General features: G+C 31.0%; 1 protein-coding gene across 3 annotated transcripts in view; it reads right to left on the reverse strand.

The window, feature by feature from the left end:
- Positions 1-14,883: 14,883 nt before the first annotated feature.
- Positions 14,884-21,669, reverse strand: part of LOC145311763 (myosin-2 essential light chain-like) — a 61,006-nt gene continuing 54,220 nt past the window's right edge. For all 3 annotated transcript variants that reach the window (XM_080150749.1, XM_080150748.1, XM_080150747.1), the window contains exons 4-7: positions 17,571-17,621; positions 17,095-17,163; positions 15,974-16,088; positions 14,884-15,312 (exon numbers count right to left, since the gene is read on the reverse strand). In XM_080150749.1, the coding sequence (XP_080006875.1) occupies positions 15,266-15,312; positions 15,974-16,088; positions 17,095-17,163; positions 17,571-17,621 (282 nt within the window). In that variant the 3' untranslated portion in view covers positions 14,884-15,265. The remainder of the gene's footprint in view (positions 15,313-15,973; positions 16,089-17,094; positions 17,164-17,570; positions 17,622-21,669) is intronic.

The raw sequence follows: 21,669 nt of genomic DNA on the forward strand, positions 1-21,669 counted from the left end.
CGGCGACATCCTCAGAGTATTTCTATAAAAGTAGTTAGTTTTCCATTGAAAACAGTAAAAGTGTCTGACTATGACGTCAGAAAAAAATAACAATTAACCAATGAGAAGCCAGTATTCACAATGGTAAAATATATAGCGGCCTCTCATTGGTTAATTGTTAATTTTTCTGACGTCATAGTCAGACACTTTTACTGTTTTCTTTTCTATTGATATTTTTGTCTAAATAATCTAACAACAACAAAAGAATAAATGTGTAAAAGTATCCATGGTCTGACCCTTTGATTGCATGACCTTTTCTCTTTTTGCGTAAGATGTCTTTGATGTTGCAATTATGTTATTTTATTTACTCGGCTACTTTATACCTATGGTTTATTGTTTATCTATCACTATTTAGGACTAAGAACGGTTTCAAGTAGTTTTTATGAAATTAAACAAGGTATTTGTAAAAATATTTAACTACTAAAATTAAGGTCCAGATATATCCAACTTTTAAATTTTATTTATTAGATATACATTGACGAAGGTCGTAGATTGGTTGCACTTGTTTCGTGAATTTAGTTTTGGGTAATTGGGGTTGTTATCCTGTTGTTTTAGGGGTTATTATACTAAAGATCAACACATGAAAATTACCTAATTATAATTGGTGTTTGTGCTACTTAAAATCCTGTAAATAAGAAAATGAGTACATAGAAAAATTGAGAAAAAGGGGAAAAAAACTAGATATGAAAATTTAGATGTTACTAAGCAGAAATTTTCAACTGTCAATTTATAATGTAAAGCAGATTTAAATTATCCTTTTTGTCTGAAGCTAAAGATCTCGATAACTAAATTCACTGGCGTGTGGAAGAAGGGTTTCAACAGCCTGCCATCCCCTTTTTTACCCATAGATGGTTTTATACAGCCCTAGTGAATCGCTGTGAACGCCACAGTTTCTGATTATGCCCCAAAATCTAAAATAACTAGAATAAATATTCATAAAAGTAAATTTTAAACTAGAAGCATATCCTGAAAGTTGTGGCTGTTAATTATCCTAAGATATGTGAATTTAAAAAAAAAATCCCTGTTAGAACAGAATGCCAAAACTTTAAGAGATGCAATGCAATGCATCAAAAATAACAAAGTTAAATATGTTTTAATTCTAATGCCTCAAAAGTTTTTAACTAGGAAAAAATGCAAATAAATAAACTGTTATCACGAACTCACTAAAACTTATATTAACTTTTTATGACTGTTTTTGTTGAATATATATCTTTTTTAGTTTTACAGGGTATTTTTCAAATCTTTATTAAGTAAATAAGCAAAAAATCTAGGAAATTAAATCTAAAAGTTCATAAATCAGTAAACTATACTCTACTTTATTATACTTTTATTTTAACCAGTTTTAACATAATTCCGAAGATATTGATTGTCTGTTTATGAACAGGTTTAGACATCCAGCTGAATTTTAAATATATATATAAAATTACGATTTCACTAAGGCTTACGCGCGGCTGCCGATTCCTGATTTTTACTCAGTCCACTCTGATAAAAAATGATATTTATGATACAAAAAAGGTTTCCCTGGAGATTCTATTGAATGAGCATTTGACCTAAGCTGTAGCTCTTTTGTTTTAGTTTTTCTCTTTAGGTAAATTGTTTGTTATTAAAGAGCTTTGCTTTTTGCTATCCACTGCAGTCATATATGCAATGCATGCAAATAAAAAATAGAATAAAAGAATTACATTAAGTATGTAATTAAAGTTAGGTGCATAAACAATATCATATATGCACTTTTATTATGTGTATACAACTTTAGTTTTAGCCTGGCACAAATTTCAAGCATTTTTAAACAGTGCTGTAAAATGGTGATTTCGAATGGATGGTAGATGCAAGAAAAATCAAGTTATAAATACTCAAAGTGTTTGCAAACGTATGGTTAAATAAAAAATCTCAATTTATGGTGCAAATTCCCCCCTCCCCCCCCAAAAAACAACTCAATTTCTTAATCATAAATAGGTTTAGCATTTAATTTTTTAAAATGAGTTTTGAACGTCAATGTTGAACATTATTTTTTCATGCAACGAGACAGTCTGACAAAACAAAATAAGTCATAAACCAAGGAAGGCATGGTTTATGAAAGTATGATAAGATTTATTTCCCTTTTATTTGTTTAGACTACAGGCTTCATCGTTAGCCTTTACAGCCTTTTGGGGATCTGAATGGACAGATACAGGAACATTGGTCTTTCTTATCTTATTGATGCATTGTTTGATTGGCTCAGAATTCGATTCATTACAGTGCAGAGGAATAATAACTAGCTCTGGACAGTGCAGAGAATAGCATATCTAACAAGAATTTTCTATTATTCTTAACGTCCTTTAGTTAAACTTAGTTTACATTGGATAATAAACAATAATTATCCTATTATATAATTAAAGTAATAAGCTTTATTTGTCGGTAGGGAAGGATCTCGCTAAACGCTGAACAGATATGGTTCTCCTCTTATAGGTTCATTGAAGGTTTGAACTAATTTTTGGGAGGGTTTCTACACCCTCCAAATATAAAAATGACAACCCTCCCCCAAAACTATTTACTCTTCATTTTTTAAAAACTCAAATTGAAAAAGGGGAATGGTCGACTTTTCCCTCCCACCTTACGTGACCCTAAAGGCCTCTAGGGGGCGTAGCCGCTATTAATGTTTTAAAAGAAAAACAAATGAATTTTAAAAAGCGTCCGTCCATCCATCTACCTATCTGCTGGTACGTGCTTGTAATGTGAGCTCAATCCAAATGAGATTATTCATCCGGGCCAGACAAATTTAAACGGATTAAAGCGTGATTAATTCATTACTTAATTCAAACAATTAAACCTGGGCACGACTAAATAGGGTGGTGGTCACACTAGTCCTTGTCCCAAAATATACAACAATTATGTACATTAAGATGAGTCATACAAAAGTAAAGTGAAGCACTATAAAAAGCTTCTTTTAAAGTATGTAATCATAATGAAATAAGAATATCGTTATGTAGATAATTGAAAGCCCAATAGTCGACATAATCAGGATTTAGTCAGTTATGAACACATTTTGATCAATACACAATAGTCAAAATAAAAAAAAAATCAAATTGCATGTTGGCAAAGTAGCTAACAGATTGATACAAGCTGAAAAAATCATAATTTGAACAGTACAGAAAAGTACAATTAAGTAAAATAATTATAGTATCAAGAGATTTAGAATAAAGGGTTTTATGTCTACGATATTTTAATCAGAGTGTATATAGATTAAGCATATGTAGGTTAAATCAAAATTACTATTTTTTGTTAATTGGCCTCCGAAAGGAGCTCCTCTAGAAAACTTTATAAAGTCTCAAAACCTGATTATTGCCTTAAATGTTGTTAACATGACTTTTTGTGACATATTTCTTCATTCTAACTTTTGATTGAACGGGTCTTGTCTGGAAGTCCTTAAAATGCATTGTAGTAAGTTTTAAGCGTGTTATGAATGAATTTAATCTAATCTTAATTACTCTAGTCTTCCTAATGGTCTTATGCATCTGATTAAGTAGCAGTATAAATATATAAAAACATGATCTAGAACACTCTAAATTTAGTTGTCTAATGATCTTTAGTTTTTGGGTTGGGCAAATTCAATTTAAAAGGACTCTATGATAAATAGTTTTTATTTATTTTTCTTAAAAAAATGCAACTTAGTTTAACTTTTAAAAACTTTAGAGCAAAGTATATATTATACACTGTTATTTTTACGAGGAATCTCTACTAAATAAATCACAGTCCATCTGAAATAGCAGCGAAAAAAATTACATTAGTCCCATAGCATTACATACGGAAGAACATACAAAATAAATAAAAGAGTAGCTTCGCTACTAAAAAGTTGAGCAAAAAAATGTAAATGCAGACAGTCTTTTTAATTCCCCGCTCATTTGCACGCTTTGATGTGTTATCAGCTTGTTACATGTTTAATCTTTATATACATATTTCATTCAGGCATATTCAGATAGGCAAATACGTCTTTAAAAAAGCTAAAAAAAATTTTTAGTTATTATTATGTTACATTAGATTAGAAATAATAAGATACTATAAAGAAAAATCGTAGTCGTATTATCTGGACCGACTGAAAAGTCAAATAGAGAGACGCGCCTGATACTGAAAAAGGAATTGAATCATAATTTCTTTTTAAAAGCGAAGCTTTTCTATAGTTAGGGTCGGTCCGTACATCCGTCCGTCCGAGACGGATAGCTTTTTTGTTGTTGTTAATTTAGGCATGTTAGAATTGTCCTATCGATTTCAAACTTTGCATGGTGTAAGTATGTCCATAAATATTATCCTGTATCAAGTAGTTTTTCAACAAATGGCAAAATCCAGTGCACGCCACTGCAGATGCTGTGAGTATTGGTGCAAAAAATATGACGTAACAAAAAAAATTAGCCAATGAGAGTCCACTATAAATTTTACCATTGGTCAATAACGGCCTCTCATTGGCTAATTTTTTTTGTTACGTCATATTTTTTGCACCAATACTCACAGCATCGCCACTGCAGGATAGATTAAGAAATTGTTGATTTCGAAATAATAATCGAAAAAAAAAGAAATTTTCAACCAATTTAATTAACCTTATATCAGTGGAATAATCTGACCCTTTTATAACCAACATACACTTTAATCGTGGCCTGAAAGGTGTGCATTTAATGTTTCAAGAAGCTTACATACTAGATTTTTTTTATATTCAAGACTTTTTAAAAAGCTATTTGAAATACAGCCTAAAACAAGGACCTATGCTAATCATCCATAAAAAAAGTAGAGAACTCAATCAGTTTAGTAATTATAGAAATCTTAAGCTTCAGATATAAAAAAAACTCACTGCTTTATATAATAGGATAAGTAAAATACATAACGCATGTTTTTGACAAGTTATAGCTCATCTACTTTTGGAAATAGTCGTCATTGCTGTTTCAAATTATAATTAGACATGTGTGGACACCATCGTGAGCTTAACTTTTTATATCATGTCTTTATTTGAATTTTAGGAATGGTTTAAGATTTTTGTGATAGTATTGTTTTTAGATAGTCTAAAGAAATTTTAGCAAAGCACGAACTTTTTCAAACAATCCTTTTTCTAATTTTATTCTGTACATGCTTTGTATAAAGTTGGGTTGGTGGATAAAGTTTAGGTCCTGCAGGGTATAATAAAAAGTTCATGTTTTTGTTTGGTAAACAAGTCTTAGTACTACGATAAAATTATGTGAATAGAATAATTAAAAAGCCAATTATCAACCAATTCTAATTAATTGTATTAGATGAAATCTATAATTATTTTCTTAAGTTCAAACATTGAACATTTAAAAAGGCTGACAACATTTATAAAAGCGAAGCTCTTCAAATCAGATAGTTGAACAAACGAACGTTAACAAATACAGATTTTTAGAGGTTGGAAAATTTGATATTGTTTCAGAGATTTATCATCCATTGTCTTATCCCTTAAGATCTTTGTAAATTACTGCATGACATTTTGACGAACAAGGCTTACTTTTGGGTAGCTTCTTAAAAAGTAAAATAACACCTTCTATCGACTCTAAAATAATAGCTGGCTTGAATGAACGTTAAATCAAAACAATTTATCAAAATGAAGACTTGCAAAAAGTTTGGGGTCATACAATTTACTCAGGATTAAACAACTGACATACATTATTTTTTTTAGCATATTATTTGATTAGAATATTTTTTTTACAGAGTTACTTAATAGAAAGGGTAACCCGCAACCGTGGTTCAACATCCACTCGTTGTCGGGGAGCTGATTGGTTCGAATCTCGGCTAAACACCACGTCATAACTAAAGATGTTAAAATGGTTCCTACTGCTGCTATGTCAGGTGCGTGACATTAATAATTTAGGAAGTGGGAATGTCGTGGCCCAAAACAGGCGCAACTCATTAACATGCACAATTAGGACTTTCGGACAAAGGTCATGCAATTAAAGCGTTGGTTGTCTGGTGGGTGTTTTTTAATCTAATAATCCGGGTATTTGTACAGAAAAGAAGATATTTGGCTTCCCTTAGTTATCCTCGGTTGTTGGACCTGGCGTTAGAGTTTTATGGACAGCAGCCTCGCCCATATGAGGTAATTGATAGGTAATGCTAGAAAGGGTATGCCAGTAAATTCGATTGTCCATCGGAATGTTCGCCAGACTGCCAAATCACAAAAAAACGTTTTAAACATTTCTGTATTATCCTTGTTCTTTTTATCGCATATAAAATTGGACTTTGGTTATATACTTAAGTTATATTCCACTGTCTACTCCCTTACTCATTTAAAATAGTATCAAAGTAGGACCTATAAATAAGTTTATTACATGTTAGTATTACCTACTACACACTGGAATAGGAATATGACTATAATCAGTAAGACTGGTAGGTAACCATTACTTTCATAATAGAGGTAAAGATTAATCAAAAATTTCAAAAGTAAAAAGAACAATGACATCTAAAAGTGTGTACTTTTAAAATTAGGGTTCGTTATTTGCTAGTTAACATTCTCATAAAAAAATTGTGTGAAAAAGTAGTAAATTTATGAATCTTTAACAAATTTTAAATTTTCAAATTCAATTATGATATGTTTATGATGGATCTAGAAGTTTCTTGTCCATTAAGAAACCAAGCAAAGAAGATTATTTTAGTCTAGGTCCTAGGAAAAAGGCCAACCATATTATTTTTAAATTCTTTGTAGAATGTTAAATCATTTTGGAATTATTGCCCATAAAAAATACATATTCTGTATTTTATTAAATCACTGAATAATTTTTAATATTTAGGTAAAAACATGCGGCCACAGGATAAAAATTTTCCTGGAGACCTGCAGGATCATACTTGTACCTAAACTTGGCTTGGAAATATATCTCTTTTACTTTGGAATATTTTAAGTATTTTATTACATATATAAAGATGTATTTGCTTAGTTATTATTTGTATAAATGTGACAAAAGTGCCACTAGTCCAAATAAGCTGGTTGTTGCTTGAACAAGATCTTATTCTGTTAAAATGTGTGAGAAGGTGTGGGGTAATCTATCAACACTCAAAACACTGTTCATCACTTTTTATAACAGACAAATGAGATGTAAAGTAATCACAAATACGCTATGTGTCCAAGCATTTTAAAAATTAATAGCATAATAGCATCACCTTATTCTGATGAGTTAGATAAGTTTTATATCTAATACTATTTTGGCTTAAGTAAATTAGAACTTGATTAACATTTTACACTTTAGCCCTCTAACATATAGGATGGGTTGTCTAGGAGTAACAGATTTTTTTGTGCACGATAAAGTATTAACATTTTATACAATTTCCATCAAATTCTGTTTTTAAAGTATAGAAAATAATAGCAGCAGTGTGTACAATTTTTAACATCTCTCATATGCAGCGGTGTGGACCAGACCCGAAACCGACACTTCACGGACAGCAAGCAGGTACGCTATCAATCAGGCTAATGCTGTACTCTAACCTCACTCAATATTCATGACCTTGTGTGCGAAAAATTTCCATTTGTTCGCTATTTTTTGCTGTAATTTGCACATTCGACATTTTCAACTCTTTGCGGTTTTGCGGAGTTCGAACAATGATGCAACACATCTTTAATTAGCAAAATCCTCTAAAATTTATTATTTTGTAGTTTACATTTATGGAATAATCAAAGCATGGGGGTGTAACGAGTAGTTATTGTACTCCCTCAAAAACGCAACCAATTTAATTTGTAGTGAGCCCCTAACTAAATTTTTTAACTCTTAGTTATACTTTCTAATATTTTAAAACTGAAAGTAGTATTGATGCCTTTTAAAAGATTAAAATACGAAAAAATACATAGTTTATTTCTAAGGCGCGAAACATTATATTTTTTTCCGCCTAATAATTATTAAAAATAACTATTCAATTACATTTAAACTTTAAAAATCGTTTCTTGTAAAAAGCAGATAAATCAAATATTTCTAAACTCTCATTTGAAATAAATATTGGAAAATTTTGTAATATGCTTATGGCATTTAACTACAAATTGTAAAGCCTTATTTCAAGATCCAGCAATGATGGAGTAATTCTTCCTTGTTCTGTATCTTAACTATGTGATAAAAAGGTGTTTGTTAAAATATTCTCTCTGTATATAATGGCATATTTCAAGTCTTGGGTATGTAAATAGTAGGGCATTACAGCCGCGTACAAAAATTCTGATGCAACCGAAAATGCAGATTCTCAATAGTGCGGCTGGCTGCGGCTATAGATTTTGGCTCTTCCTTTGGCCATTACTTTAAATTTTTGACTGTGGTTTAAATTAAGAAATCAAGGAGTCAAGTACTTTATAGTGCCTATAAAAATGACGTCATACAATACAAATGACCAAAGATAGGGCCAATACACAGACTAAATAAAAATGGCAGGCCGGTATAATTTTAATTGAACAACGCAAGCCAGTATGACGTCATTTTTTATAGGCACTTTGAAACGCTTTAATCAAGGAGGTTGGCACTGGCCAGTGTAAGTAGTTGAATCTAGAGAGGCTGCGAATTGTTTTTTTTTTACCAGCTAATACAAATAATCATGTCTTTCCACTCCAGCTGTAAATTGTGTTAATAGTGCGGACGTTTAAAACAACAACGTGGCAGAGTCTATATGCGACTGTCGAGCCCTGGGCTAAATACAACTGTTTACATGCAGGATCATGAAAAATAGGAAGCTATACACAAATTTTTATGTTTGAATATCTCATATGAATGAAGAATACAAAAGTCTTGCCTATAGTTTCGCCCTTCCACGATTTTGGTGACTAGCAGCTGCGCCTCTAGCATCTAAGGGCTCTGTATGGGAAGGGGAGGCAGACAAATAGAATCAGTATATATATGAAGCCACCCTACAGAAGAGCTCAAATGGTTCAGTGGTTTAGCGTAACAGACATAAAAATAACCTGGTAGCATAATGAACTATATAACAACTTGTTCAGTACGTCAATCTGTTTACAATTATCAGAAGCCTTTTAAACATTTATCTACCTATCTTTGGTTTGCCATTGTGTCGTAATGTCTGTAGTGTTTTTAGGGGCACTTTTTTCAGCTGCTACTAAAGGTATATTTCTTTTTATGAAGTCTTCAATAACCATTGAGAATCTACTTTGGTTCATTTTGTCCGTCATTCAGTGGAAGATATGTGTTTTTCTAGCTTTTGAATATAGAAATCTTAAGTTTACATGAAGATTCTAATATACATTTTTTAAAATGAACTTTGAAACTTTCTTTGACATAACATTATTAATTCAGAAAGTTATTTTTGTATGGTTTCACCCTTGTTCTTTAGGAGTTAAATAAGTTTTTCTAATAGTCTAAAATATATCTAATATAAACTCATATTATGCTATGCGCCCACCACTGAACAAAAAATAAATCTGCAATACAAAAAAATTGACAAAATTTTGGCTAATCACAACTAAAGCTGATGCACTTATGTGCAATTTCCATTTGATTGCAACAAACCTCCCGTAGGATAAAACTGAATGTTTTAACTATATAAAATCTAGTAAATACTTTAAAAGAGACAAATGAGCAAAGACTTTTTAGTATAACATTGTATTTGGATAGCTTAAACAAGAATTCTTGTACAGTTTAAGATTAACTGATGAACCTATCTTATGGAAGCATCTTATAGGTCCATGGATGGTCTTAGGCTATTTAATTCTTATATCTAAGTTCGGTTTTAGGCTATTTTCCTACTTTCCTTACTTCTTCAGATACATAGCTCCTAGATGCTAGAATTATTAATAATATCAATCATTATTTTCAAAAATATAATTCAACACAAATGGAAAGAATATTAAACAATCCCCTCACAATATTTCAATTAAAATTTTCTCTTGTCACTTTAAATTATTATCTCCACAACAATGTTATAGGGACCATGAAATCGTTTTTGTTAAAATCATATGGAAAATTTTATTTAGTTTGAATACCAGGGAGGGAAGGAGGGGACATTGGAACGTTCATTTCACTATTCCCCAAGGTTTTATAGTTCGTTGTCTTAACAACTTTGGGGACTTTCATTGGATTTGATTAGTTGATTCATTCAGTAGAGCTTCCACACATTTCAACCACTAATTTCATTTTCGAGAAGGGGCGATTTTGTGTAGCATCATTGGGATGTACATAAATTTGTCGGCAATTTTATTATCCCTTTAGACCCATGTTTAATAGGGAAAGTATAAAATAATAAAAATATTCCATAACACTTATTAAATAAAAGATTTTTAGAATTAAGACATTTCAAAATGAATTTTGGTGTCTTTTTTTGTGCGCGCGTGTGTGCTTCTAAGCTTGTAGTTTGTTTGTCAGTCTGTGTGTATATTTAACAAGGTTGACAACATCCATAAAAGCAAATCACAATAAAATCAAAATTACAAATCATCTAATATTCAACAATATCTACAAGCACAGTCCGTGTAAATCTGTCTCAAAATTACTAGAATTCAAGATGCTCAATACGGACTTCCTTACATTTTAAGACTTGATTACAGAGTTGCTTCGTTAACAACAAAGTACATAATCGTCCAAAAAATTAGATGAATAGGTTAACCTTATAAAAATTGTGATCAAAAAAGTTTTTAAAAAACCAACATGTTTTAAATTGACCTAGCCACCTTTCTTTAAGTAATAATCATAGAGTTGCTACGCTTTCTAATGTGTACCTAACTGTTACAGGAATCATCACACCAAGTTTTAGATCGATATAAATATTATAACATGTCTATATTAACGAAGAGAGAATGATGGTCTGTAGTACGGTTTCACCCTATTTATAGAAAATTCTTGCTTTTAAAAATGTAATTTGTGTATGTAAGTATGTGAGAACTTTTGACCTCTTTATGCATTACTTATTCTCGACATATCTATTAAAATTTTGGTAGAATCTCTACAACATAGTGGTATGTTTTTAGTACCTAAACTACTCTGTAATGCACTTTGCCCGTCAGACCATTTATCAGACCGTTAAACTATGTGATTTACTCCGCTGCTATTTAAGGCAGACGGGTGTTTTGTTTGTGTAAAAACTCCTATTCCCCATAATTTTTTATCAATCGGTTTTTCTGTCATACTCTAAAAGACATTGAAATTCTAAATGAAAAATGTGATTTACTTTGCTGTTATTAGAGATATACTGCTGAATTTTTGTTAAGATTTTGCAGATTATTTTGTATCAACTCTACAAATTTCTTTGTACCGAGGTCTATCTGTAATGCTATGACACAATATGATTCTTCTTTTAAGAATAGATTTTTCTCAACTATTACAAAAAGTCGATGACTGAATTTAGTTGTAAAGTTTCTGCAACCAATTTACATCTTCTCAATAACTCACTTCGTCTGTCTACCTGTTACTATAAATATTATCTGCTAATGGATGTTGTCATCCTTGTTTATTTCTTATTTAGTTTATGCACTACTCAGAAACAAAATTGTTAATTATTGTTTGCTTATTCATAAAATTAGGTGGACCAATTCTTTCTAAAGAAGCTTTAGATTTCGATAAACTCTTGACCGATCGAGCCCTACGTTTATAAAAATACACATACTGGTCATATAAAACCACCCCTCCCCCATTTTCAATTTTGAGATTGCATTCTAGTGTGATTTTAGTGTTGGAGTTTACTATTAACTTTTCTTGGTACAAAATCCCCAAAGTCTAGTGCCGTACCCACTATTATATAATCACTATTTAATATAGAAATTAGCTATGAAAAAAAGCAAAGAGAAATTTTTTTAGCAAGCTTAATAAATATAAACAAATACATTAAAAAAAACAACAAACAAGAGGCTTTAAATCAATAAAGATAAAGTACAATTAATTGAGGGCTTGAAACATTACTAAATACAATAGTTTTAATGATATAGCAAAATAGGGTTAAAAGTTATTAAGATTTAAATAATCAGTGGCGTGCGGTAGGGTGTGCCCTCCTCTTATTCACCCCCTTATGGTTTCACACTCAACTGGTGAATTGCTGTGCACATCCCTGATTTACATGATAGTTAAGTCGTCATTATGTGCAACCTTAAATGACACTTGGAATATTTTAAGTTATCAAATACAATATGAAAATCTGTATATCTTACATAAAAATCAAATTATGTCGCCTTATCCTCATCAAGTTTTTACTATAACAGATAAGTCACACGCCTAACAGAGCAGCTCTAGTTAGCTGTATTGTATTGACAGGCAAGGAATAGAACTGATAGTCATTGTGCCTGACTATTTATGAGGATCGTGCGAATATGATTAGCTAGCCAGGACTCACCATATTTCAAGGGACATTCTATATTCATATTTTTGGTAATTCTTTCTGTTAGGAACTTCTTCTATCATAAAACTGTGTTGAAAGCAGATATATTTATAACATTATACGGCGACATGCCTGGGAATGTCTAAAAATATTTTGGGTTGAAGTAAAATATCAAAATTATATGGAAGGCTTCCTAAAAAAGTTCAACTGTATATTTTAGCAGTCGATGGGCCATTAGAGGGTCAGTCATATCACTTTACCAGAACATCTCATCATCGTATAGGACTTTTAGACTATCCTTTTTCTTAATTTTTAATTAGGGTGACAAAACTAAATAGAAATACCATTAAAGTTTCCCTTTAAACACTAAATAATAAACCCTTTGAAGGTGTGGATGAAAAAACAACATGTTACTTCGTGAGGATTATACATATCAAAATAGATGCCCTTTGTTTAATGCTGGATTTATACTGTTTCTACAATGTCATGTTAAATTGTATGGTACTTTTTTACTAAAAAATAAGTATATGTCACTTCATCATACCTATTAAAGAATTATTGGGGGTTTAACTTTCCACTGTTTCTTTGATAAACAAAAAAGAAACTTCATTAGAATTATAAATCAAAATTAGATGCAAATTGATACTTATATCATTGTATCTATACTAATGTCCTCATTAACTTTGATAAATGCAATAAATGAGTTTTCTATCAAAGCTTTTCTCATATAAATGTTAGTATTATACTATTGAGTGTTAAGATCTTATTTCTGGCTGTACAAAGTTAACACTCTAATGAATCTAGGCTTATGGCATCAGAAATATTAAAAAGAATATATGCTGACTCGACTTTAATACAGTTAGGGAGTTGAATCCATTTTTATAGAAGCAGAAATATAATCTATGATTATGATTTGGACCCTCTAAAACTGTAATCTACCCTTCCACTTTCCCCTCTCTTGGTGAAGATATCTTCAACGCCGATACGATTTTTGAAATATAAGATTCCACTTTTGTCTCTCTTATTAAAGATATCTTCACCAAGAGAGGCAAAAGTGGAATCTTAAATTTCAAAAATCGTATCGGCGTTGAAGATATCTTCACCAAGAGAGGGGAAAGTGGAATCTTACATTCCAAAAATCGTATCGGCGTTGAAGATATCTTCACCAAGAGAGGGGAAAGTAGAATCTTACATTTCAAAAATCGTATCGGCGTTGAAGATATCTTCACTAAGAGAGGGGAAAGTGGAAAGGTAGATTACAGTTTTAGAGTGTCCAAACCATAATCATAGATTATATTTCTGCTTCCATAAAAATGGATTCAACTCCCTAACTGTAATAGTTTAGCATAAACAAAATTGTTTTGTTAAACACCGTAATGTTTAAAGAAAGTGTTCTTGAGAATAACAAAATACTATGATATAGTTCGTTAACTAATATTTTTATTCAACAAAATCCCCAAAGTTTAATAATAATGAACTTTCTTATTCGTTGAGGACATTTGTGAATTTTGATTGGTTGATTCATTTAGTTCAGTGTTTAAACATTTTTACCACTAATTGTAATCTAAAGAGGGTAATTTTGTGTATCATCATTGGAGATGTACATCAATTTATCGGCCATTGTCTTATCCCTTATATCCCTAATAGATTATAGTCACTTTATTCATTAAATGAATATAAAATAAGGTAGTCTTTTGTACCATGGTCGACGTAAAAAGTAAGTTGTATACTGGATGTTCTTGGAAAGGAGTATTTGAACAAAAAATCAGCAAACTATATTAAATAGCAGCCGAGAAATCTACATTCTCCCCTCGACGCCATACGGACGGAAAGACAAAAGTATAGTCACTGAAAAGCTCGACAATTTTTTCTAAGAAATAAAGTTAATAGGGAGGTCAAAAGTAATTTTTATTTTTTACAATTGGATTGATTTACCACATTTTTTATGTAGTAGAAACTGTGCTGCGCATCAGATTTTTTAACATTCCTTTAGAATATTATCAATTTTACTTGACATAACTCTTTTAGTAGCTACGCTGTCCATATATATAATTAAAATCTAAACCATTTTTTTTATATGAAAATAATCAGGGGCTTAAGGAAAAAACCATGAGAAAAATTTATTTGGAAAATGAGCTTTGGATAAGTAGAATGTTCCTTACTGTAGTGTCGCCCTAACTTTTAAAATTGAAGTGCTTAATCTCAAAGTATACATATATCGAGCACAAATAGCCTCTCCACTACCTTTTTAGGTAAAGGAGTAGTTTAATTTGTTTGTGCCTAACCCCCGCGGGAAGCTTTAACTTTAAATACAAACACACGAAAAACTAACCCCCTCCTTCCCTATTTTCAATTTTTTAAAGTGAGGGAAACCCACCACAATACTTCAAAAAGACTAAGAGATCTAATACGACAGAGATTTAACATTTGACAGTTTTTTTTGGATAAGTCTTTAAAATTTAATTTTAGTTAGGTTCCAAGAACGACAAATCCATCAGTTTGATAGTAGGGAGTTATGATAGACTTACAGACAACCGAACAAAGTAAAATTATAAAGCAGCTACGCTATAAAATAAAACACAAAAATTTCTGTTGTACATCCGGTATATTTTCAAAGCAGTACATGGCATGATGGTATGAAAAGTCTGTCAGAAATATTACATAAATAGGTTAGTACTAGAATATAATAATAATAATATAAATAAATACAAAACTATAAACTACGCATACAATATTGTTACAGTATTTGGGGCTCTGGCGATCTATCGTGCGAGATCTTCCAGAAGGAACTTATAAACTAAAAAAATCTTTCTGATCTTCTGATGGGTGGTTCTGGCAATTTTTGTAAAATCCAAACACCAGCCGTGCTTTTTAAGACAGCTGGGTTTTTTAAACAGCCGTTTGCTTTGTAAGCAGACGGCTATTTTGAGGAATGCTTGGGCGGTAGATTGTCTACGAGGTTGGTTGTTTATTGTGCCAGAACCATGCGAACAAACTCCTCGTAGTTGATGTTACCCTATTTTTATGTGGAATATAGTTTCAGAAAATAATTAATTTGAAATTGAAAGACCTTTAATCCCTTCCACCCTCCCCAACCTAATCTCCATTTTTAAAAATAAAAAGCTTAAACCTTATATACTTAGTCCTATCCTAGAAAGTAACAATAGCCCTGCAGATCACTTATAGTCCTTACTTAAACTAACATAATCTAAAACAAGCATCAAAGCATAGATGTCCAGGGGGGGGGTAATGGGGCGCGCGCATTTTTAATACTAAATATTTAAGAAAATTTAAATTACCCCCCCCAAAAAAAAATTTTACCCCAGTGGTAAATTTTGGGGGGGGGGTAAACAAAATTTACCCCTGCCAACAGATATTAGGGGGGGGTAATTACCCCCCAAAGCAAATTTTACCCCCGGGGTAAAAATTTTTTTGGGGGGGTAAAAAAAATTTTCGGCGCGCATTTTACCCCCCCCCCCCAAAAAAAAATGAATTACCCCCCCCCCTTAAAAAATATTTACTTACCCCCAAAAAAAAGCTTGGACGTCTATGCATCAAAGATATGTTTTTTTTTAATTTTATGTTCCACTTTTGATTTATAACTAGGTATATAGACTAAAACATAAAATGAATCTTCCTCCCAAAAAATATTTATTCTGTCACTATATATTCCATTCCTGAGCATCCTCCTTTCCATGTATGAGGGACTCCACCTCCTCTTCTGTCATCTTCTCCCCCAGGCCTACAAGGAGGTGGCGCAGCTCGGCGGCAGAAATACGCCCATTACCCTCCTACAAAATAAACAAGTGTTAGTTCCACTGCAAAAATACACTTAGTGAAGTGCAAAAAAGGCTTCCAACAATAAAAAAAATTTTATTTAAGATTTGCCGCTTAAATGAACAAATCACGAACACAGTAATAGTGTCTGACTGATTATGACGTAACAAAAAAAATTGCCAATGAGAGGCCACTATAAATTTTACCATTGGTCATTGGTCAATAACGGCCTCTCATTGGCTAATTTTTTTTTGTTACGTCATAATCAGTCAGACACTATTACTGTCTCCACAAATCACGTGTCTTCTTTTCAAAAATTAACCCAATAATACGCTAGTATTTTAACAAGGAGATATGCTATTGGTTTATTTTAGCGGCCATTTAAAAAAAATTGTTTCTTTTAACATATTATGCTATCTTTTTAAGTTACAGAATTAATAGTTTGTCTAAGAAAGTAGAGGGACAAAATGTCTAAAAAATCAGCCATGTGAGGTCATAAGAAAGGGGATTAACCATCTCTTTTTTTAGGAGTTTTCTTTCCCACTTCTCTCATCTCTCTCTTTTTTATGACTTCACATGGCTGATTTTTAAGACACTTTGTCCCGCTACCTGAAAGAAATGTTTCAAATGTACAAAATATTTAGACTTAAACATTTGCGCATATCTATTTGTATGTCTGTACGTGTGTGTGTGTGTTATTGTCTGTTTTTGAGCATGATAGGATGGAAATTAAATGACATCCTTGTTCCTTTACAACAAATTCGCAAATTTAAAAAAATAGGGTTTTTACATTAAGGTTACTTTTTGTTATAAAATAGCCAAAAATGATTCTTATTACTATTTTTGTATTAGAAAATTCGATTTAAAATCAATGTTGGCAATTGAATAATGACAAACATTCACTCTTCAAAATTATAAACTAGCATTTTGAAATTTAAATTTGTAAGTTTTTGTACAATTTTTGCTGTTCTATGATATCACAAAGTAGGCGGAATATGAGGGGCGGATAAAAAGAATTACCTTGTCAAAATGGCGGAGACCTTCGATAAAATCGTCCACTGTGTCAGTGCTCTGCTTACCAGAGACTGCCTATAACATAGATAGATAGTCAGATAGATAAAGTATTGATAGATAGATAGTCAGTTAGATAGATGGATAGATTGTTGGATAGATGGATGTATAAATGGATAGATATAAAGGATAGATAAAATATATGTTTAGGAGAAAAAATAGATATATAGAAACAAAGGAATTATTGAAATTAAAAAAAAAATAAATATGACAACTTCCATAAGTAACTAATTTGGTCAAACGGAAAGAGTGAGTTACAACTCATATGTTCAGTGGTTATAAAAAAAGTGCTTTTTGTATCTTTACAAAAAATAAGCAGTCTAACTTAACATTTGAAAAATCAAATTTCCCATATAGCGTTACGGAGTAAATATAGAGGAGCTTTGCCACTAACCACGAATATATGAATAAATGAGAATTCTAACCTGAAGCATTGGGAGAAACTGTTCAAAAGTTACTCTGGCATCGGCTTTGTCCTGAAACAAAAAAAATAGTTAAATTTAGTCCAAATAGATCACATACCAAAAAATGTTTTATTAACTTTTTTGCTTTAATACAAAAACACTTGATGTGTAAATTGTATGGGTTAAAAAAATATTGGAAAACGTGAATCTAGGAGTGCAATAAATTATATTTCATATCCAAGGGTGTTTATGCAAAAATCATTAAAAATTGTTTAAATTTTGTTCAATTGCTGCAACTATTTTGGTGATAACGAGACAAAATTTGTATGTATATTCAAATTTTTATTGTTTTAATTTAGGGACACACAAACAAACAATTAAGTATTTAAAACTTAGTAATTTATGATATATCGCTAACCATTAAAATTTTACTTAATTGTAAATACATTTTTGCCTATAAATATGAACAAAAAAGGCGTCTTTTGTCTTTTTATTGTTTTTGAAAAGTCAAGGATCAGTCGTAAGCTATGAATATATTTGAGTAAGTATCAATTGTTTTTTTCCTTTTCTTTGCAAATATATTATTTTTGCGCAAATAAGATGTGAATAAATGTTTGAATTTTAACAAGGATAAAAATCTTCATAATGACAAAGAAACAATATCTTAAGAAAGAAAATAATACTTAAAGGTATATAAATGAAATGAAGTAATATTAAATAACAAGCTTTAAACCCATGTAATAGCACTAGTTTCTCTGTGTGAGATTGAAAAACTTCCTTTTTAGAAGCTGCGTGGAGACTCTTTGACGAACACAGTAATAGTGTATGACTGATTATGACGTAACAAAAAAAATTAGCCAATGAGAGGCCACTATAAATTTTACCATTGGTCAATAACGGCCTCTCATTAGCTAATTTTTTTTGTTACGTCATAATCAGTCAGACACTATTACTGTGTTCCTCTTTGACAGACTAAGAATCGGAGACAGTAAAATACACTTGCTTTAGAGTAGCTACTCTACTGAAATAGCAACCTTATGGATTATTTCTTCATAATGTGTATAATATTGCTCCGATTTTAAAATCATATCATTACCGTTATGATAATAGCTTTTGAATTACATCTTTAAGGACAATTTTTAATGTTTGCAAAAACCACAAAAATATATAATGACATGAATTGATGCTTTTAATGACCCCCCCCCTTCCTCAATTTAGATTTTTTTTTTAGGTTTTAAGTAAAGAATATTAGTGGCGGTTAAATGTATCTGCTATTCCCTTTTGTTGGTAAAAATAATGGGTCTCCCTCCCTAATTTATGATAGAAAAGCTACGCTCATAAAAACATTAATTCTAGACCAGTTCACATAATAATAACATAGAAATCGATATTAAATGACAAAAAATGATGCCTTAATCGTGCCTAAAGAGCATATTAAAACTATAATATAATGATTTTTTATGCGGATTTAATGTTTTAATGATATCCCAAAAAATCCTATAAGAGTGTGTTTTTTTTTAAATAAAAATAAAAGTTTGAAATGAATGAAAGGATTTAAATTGAATCCTTCTATACCTAAGATAGGTGTCCCAGTTATAAAAGATCTACCTACTCACTTTTCAAATACATTACGAGCAAATTCGCGTTTAATTTTGCTTACACCCACCCAATACATAGTCCTGGCTAGGAGATCAAATAAAATTAAAAATAGCAAAAAATCTTTATAATTTTTCAAAAACAGTCATAACTAATTTTAAATTCGATTCTATGCCAATTATACTAATAGAAACCCTTATCTATTCTGAAAAGTTATTTTAATTAAGACAGTAATATGTTATTGTTGATAAAATAGCTAGTGACACAAAAGTTAAAAAAAGAAATTAAATTCTATCTTTGACTCCTTAGACTATATGGTATCTTATAAAAGTTGTCATTGCTGACACATTAAGCAATACACGTAAAAACGAAACTTGCGCTAATAATATGCGTTGTAATGAATGAACATCTTCTTAGAATATGCATGAAATATATTAAAAGATAAGTACATTATTGAATGAATAGCCATATTTTATAACCAGGACAATTAAGTTCATAGAAGGCGCGACTGAAAAACAACAGTAGGATGTATTACAACTTGGTTGGAAAAAAAACATTAAAATTTTAGTTTGATAAGTTTGTGGTTTATTCAGGAAGGAACATTATACGACTCATACAAGACTCTAAGTGTGTACTAGTCTGTACGGCGTGTACTGCGTATGTGCCAGTCTAGGCAGGCGTGGTTATGTTAAGCTTTTTACCGAAATCACTATTAAAGTCAATAATAAATTATTGCAGTTACTGCAGGACGACTGGCTTAATAATAGAGTTGCTTCGCTCCTGATAATATGTACTGAGATGGCTGAATTATGTGTTAAATGGGTGAGGTTCTTATCATCATGCATGATAACGTTAAAATAAGTCACATATCAAATACCTTAGTTTTAAGGGTTAGGTAAGGTTTTAAAATTCATTTTTTTTATTTAAGTATGATTTAAGTAAAAGACAAATAGCTGTCTTTGCTTCTGTAGAAATATAACTCTTTTTTATACTTGTTAAGCATGGCTTTGTTCGTTGCATATAAATGTTCTTGTAATTATCTAGGTTTAAGTCTGTTAATGGATTACTGTAAAAGGTAAATTAATCCTAAGCTAGAAAGATTTTGTTTCTAAAGTAATCCTTTAAGTAAGTAACAGGATGTTTGTTTGTGTGTCTGTACCGAAGGATCTCGCTAACCGCTGAATGGTTCTCCTTAACAGGGTAGATTCTCATGGTTCCCGGGAAGGTTTATAACTATTTTGGGGGACCCTACCAAGAGAAATGACAAAAAAATTTTAAAAAATTTAAATACGGGAGACTTCAACGTAAAATAAAGAGGTATCGCACGTAACGAATTATCTTAGAGACTTTAACAAACAAAAACATTTAAAGTGCCACTAGAGGCCTCTAGGGGCGTAGCCGCTAGTATAAATATAAAGAAAGAGGCAAAGCTGAGAAATGACAATTTTTATACAATTAGCATATAGAATAATTTGTGATGATTTAGGGATAAAAAGTATTTTTTGATTTTATACTTCGTTAGTAAGAGTTACATTCAATTTAATTGGTTGAGTTGAGTCTATATGGTAAACGAAAAACACTGAAACAAAAGTTTATTTATTTATAGTGTAAATTTATCATTAAAATGCTTGTGTAATGAATTGTAATAATGTTTATTAAGAGACACGATAGAGGGTGTGTTATCATTTACGCATGTTATACCTTTTTGTCCAAACATACATGATTTAAAAATTATTATTAGAGCGCAAATTATCCCTTTCCATTGACTTATTTTCTTCATAAAACACCTCTTAAATGTCCTATGCTTTTGTAGCTTTTGGCTTTAAGAAAGTAATTTTGAGTATCGACAGTATAACGGAAAGTATAGCACACCAAGATTGTCATAAATAATGCTAGATATTAAAAATGCATAGGACTACACAGACAAAATACTACAGTCATAGAATTTTAATTTGTAATCAAAACAAGCTTAATATTGTCCAAAAATAGGGCAAATACATTTGTAATAAAATCTCATTTCATTTTAAGCATTATGCCTAGAACTCTTAAAGAAAATATAATTTAAAGTCATTTTAAGGTAACTCACTCTTATGTAATTTAGATTTACTGACTGACAAACTGATAAACATTATTGTAAAGTAACTTTGCTTCCCCAGAAAAAGACATAAATAGATAACCTTGAACGAAAATTGATCATTTTATATTTGAATTAATGCTATTTTAATCTTTTTTATTTAGATAAAGATATACACAATACACATATAACACAGAAAAACTTTCATTTACTAGGTCGTGAAGTTTCCAATCCAAATTTTGGATGTAGCGCCAAATTTAGTCAGACTTTTGATAGATTTACACTCTTTCATCTACAAGATTATAAGCGGATTTGGGGCATCTAAATTCGTAGTTAAACATTTAGAATCAAGCCTAGAAATAACCACATTGTACTGTAATTACTTGTTATCATACGCAAAAAATTAAATTAACACTTTTTGTTGTTGATATTGTAGTCCTTATTTTGTTT

The sequence above is a fragment of the Acartia tonsa genome, chromosome 2 (assembly GCF_053477335.1).
Source record: "Acartia tonsa isolate MP-2025a chromosome 2, ASM5347733v1, whole genome shotgun sequence".
NCBI lineage: Eukaryota > Metazoa > Arthropoda > Copepoda > Calanoida > Acartiidae > Acartia > Acartia tonsa.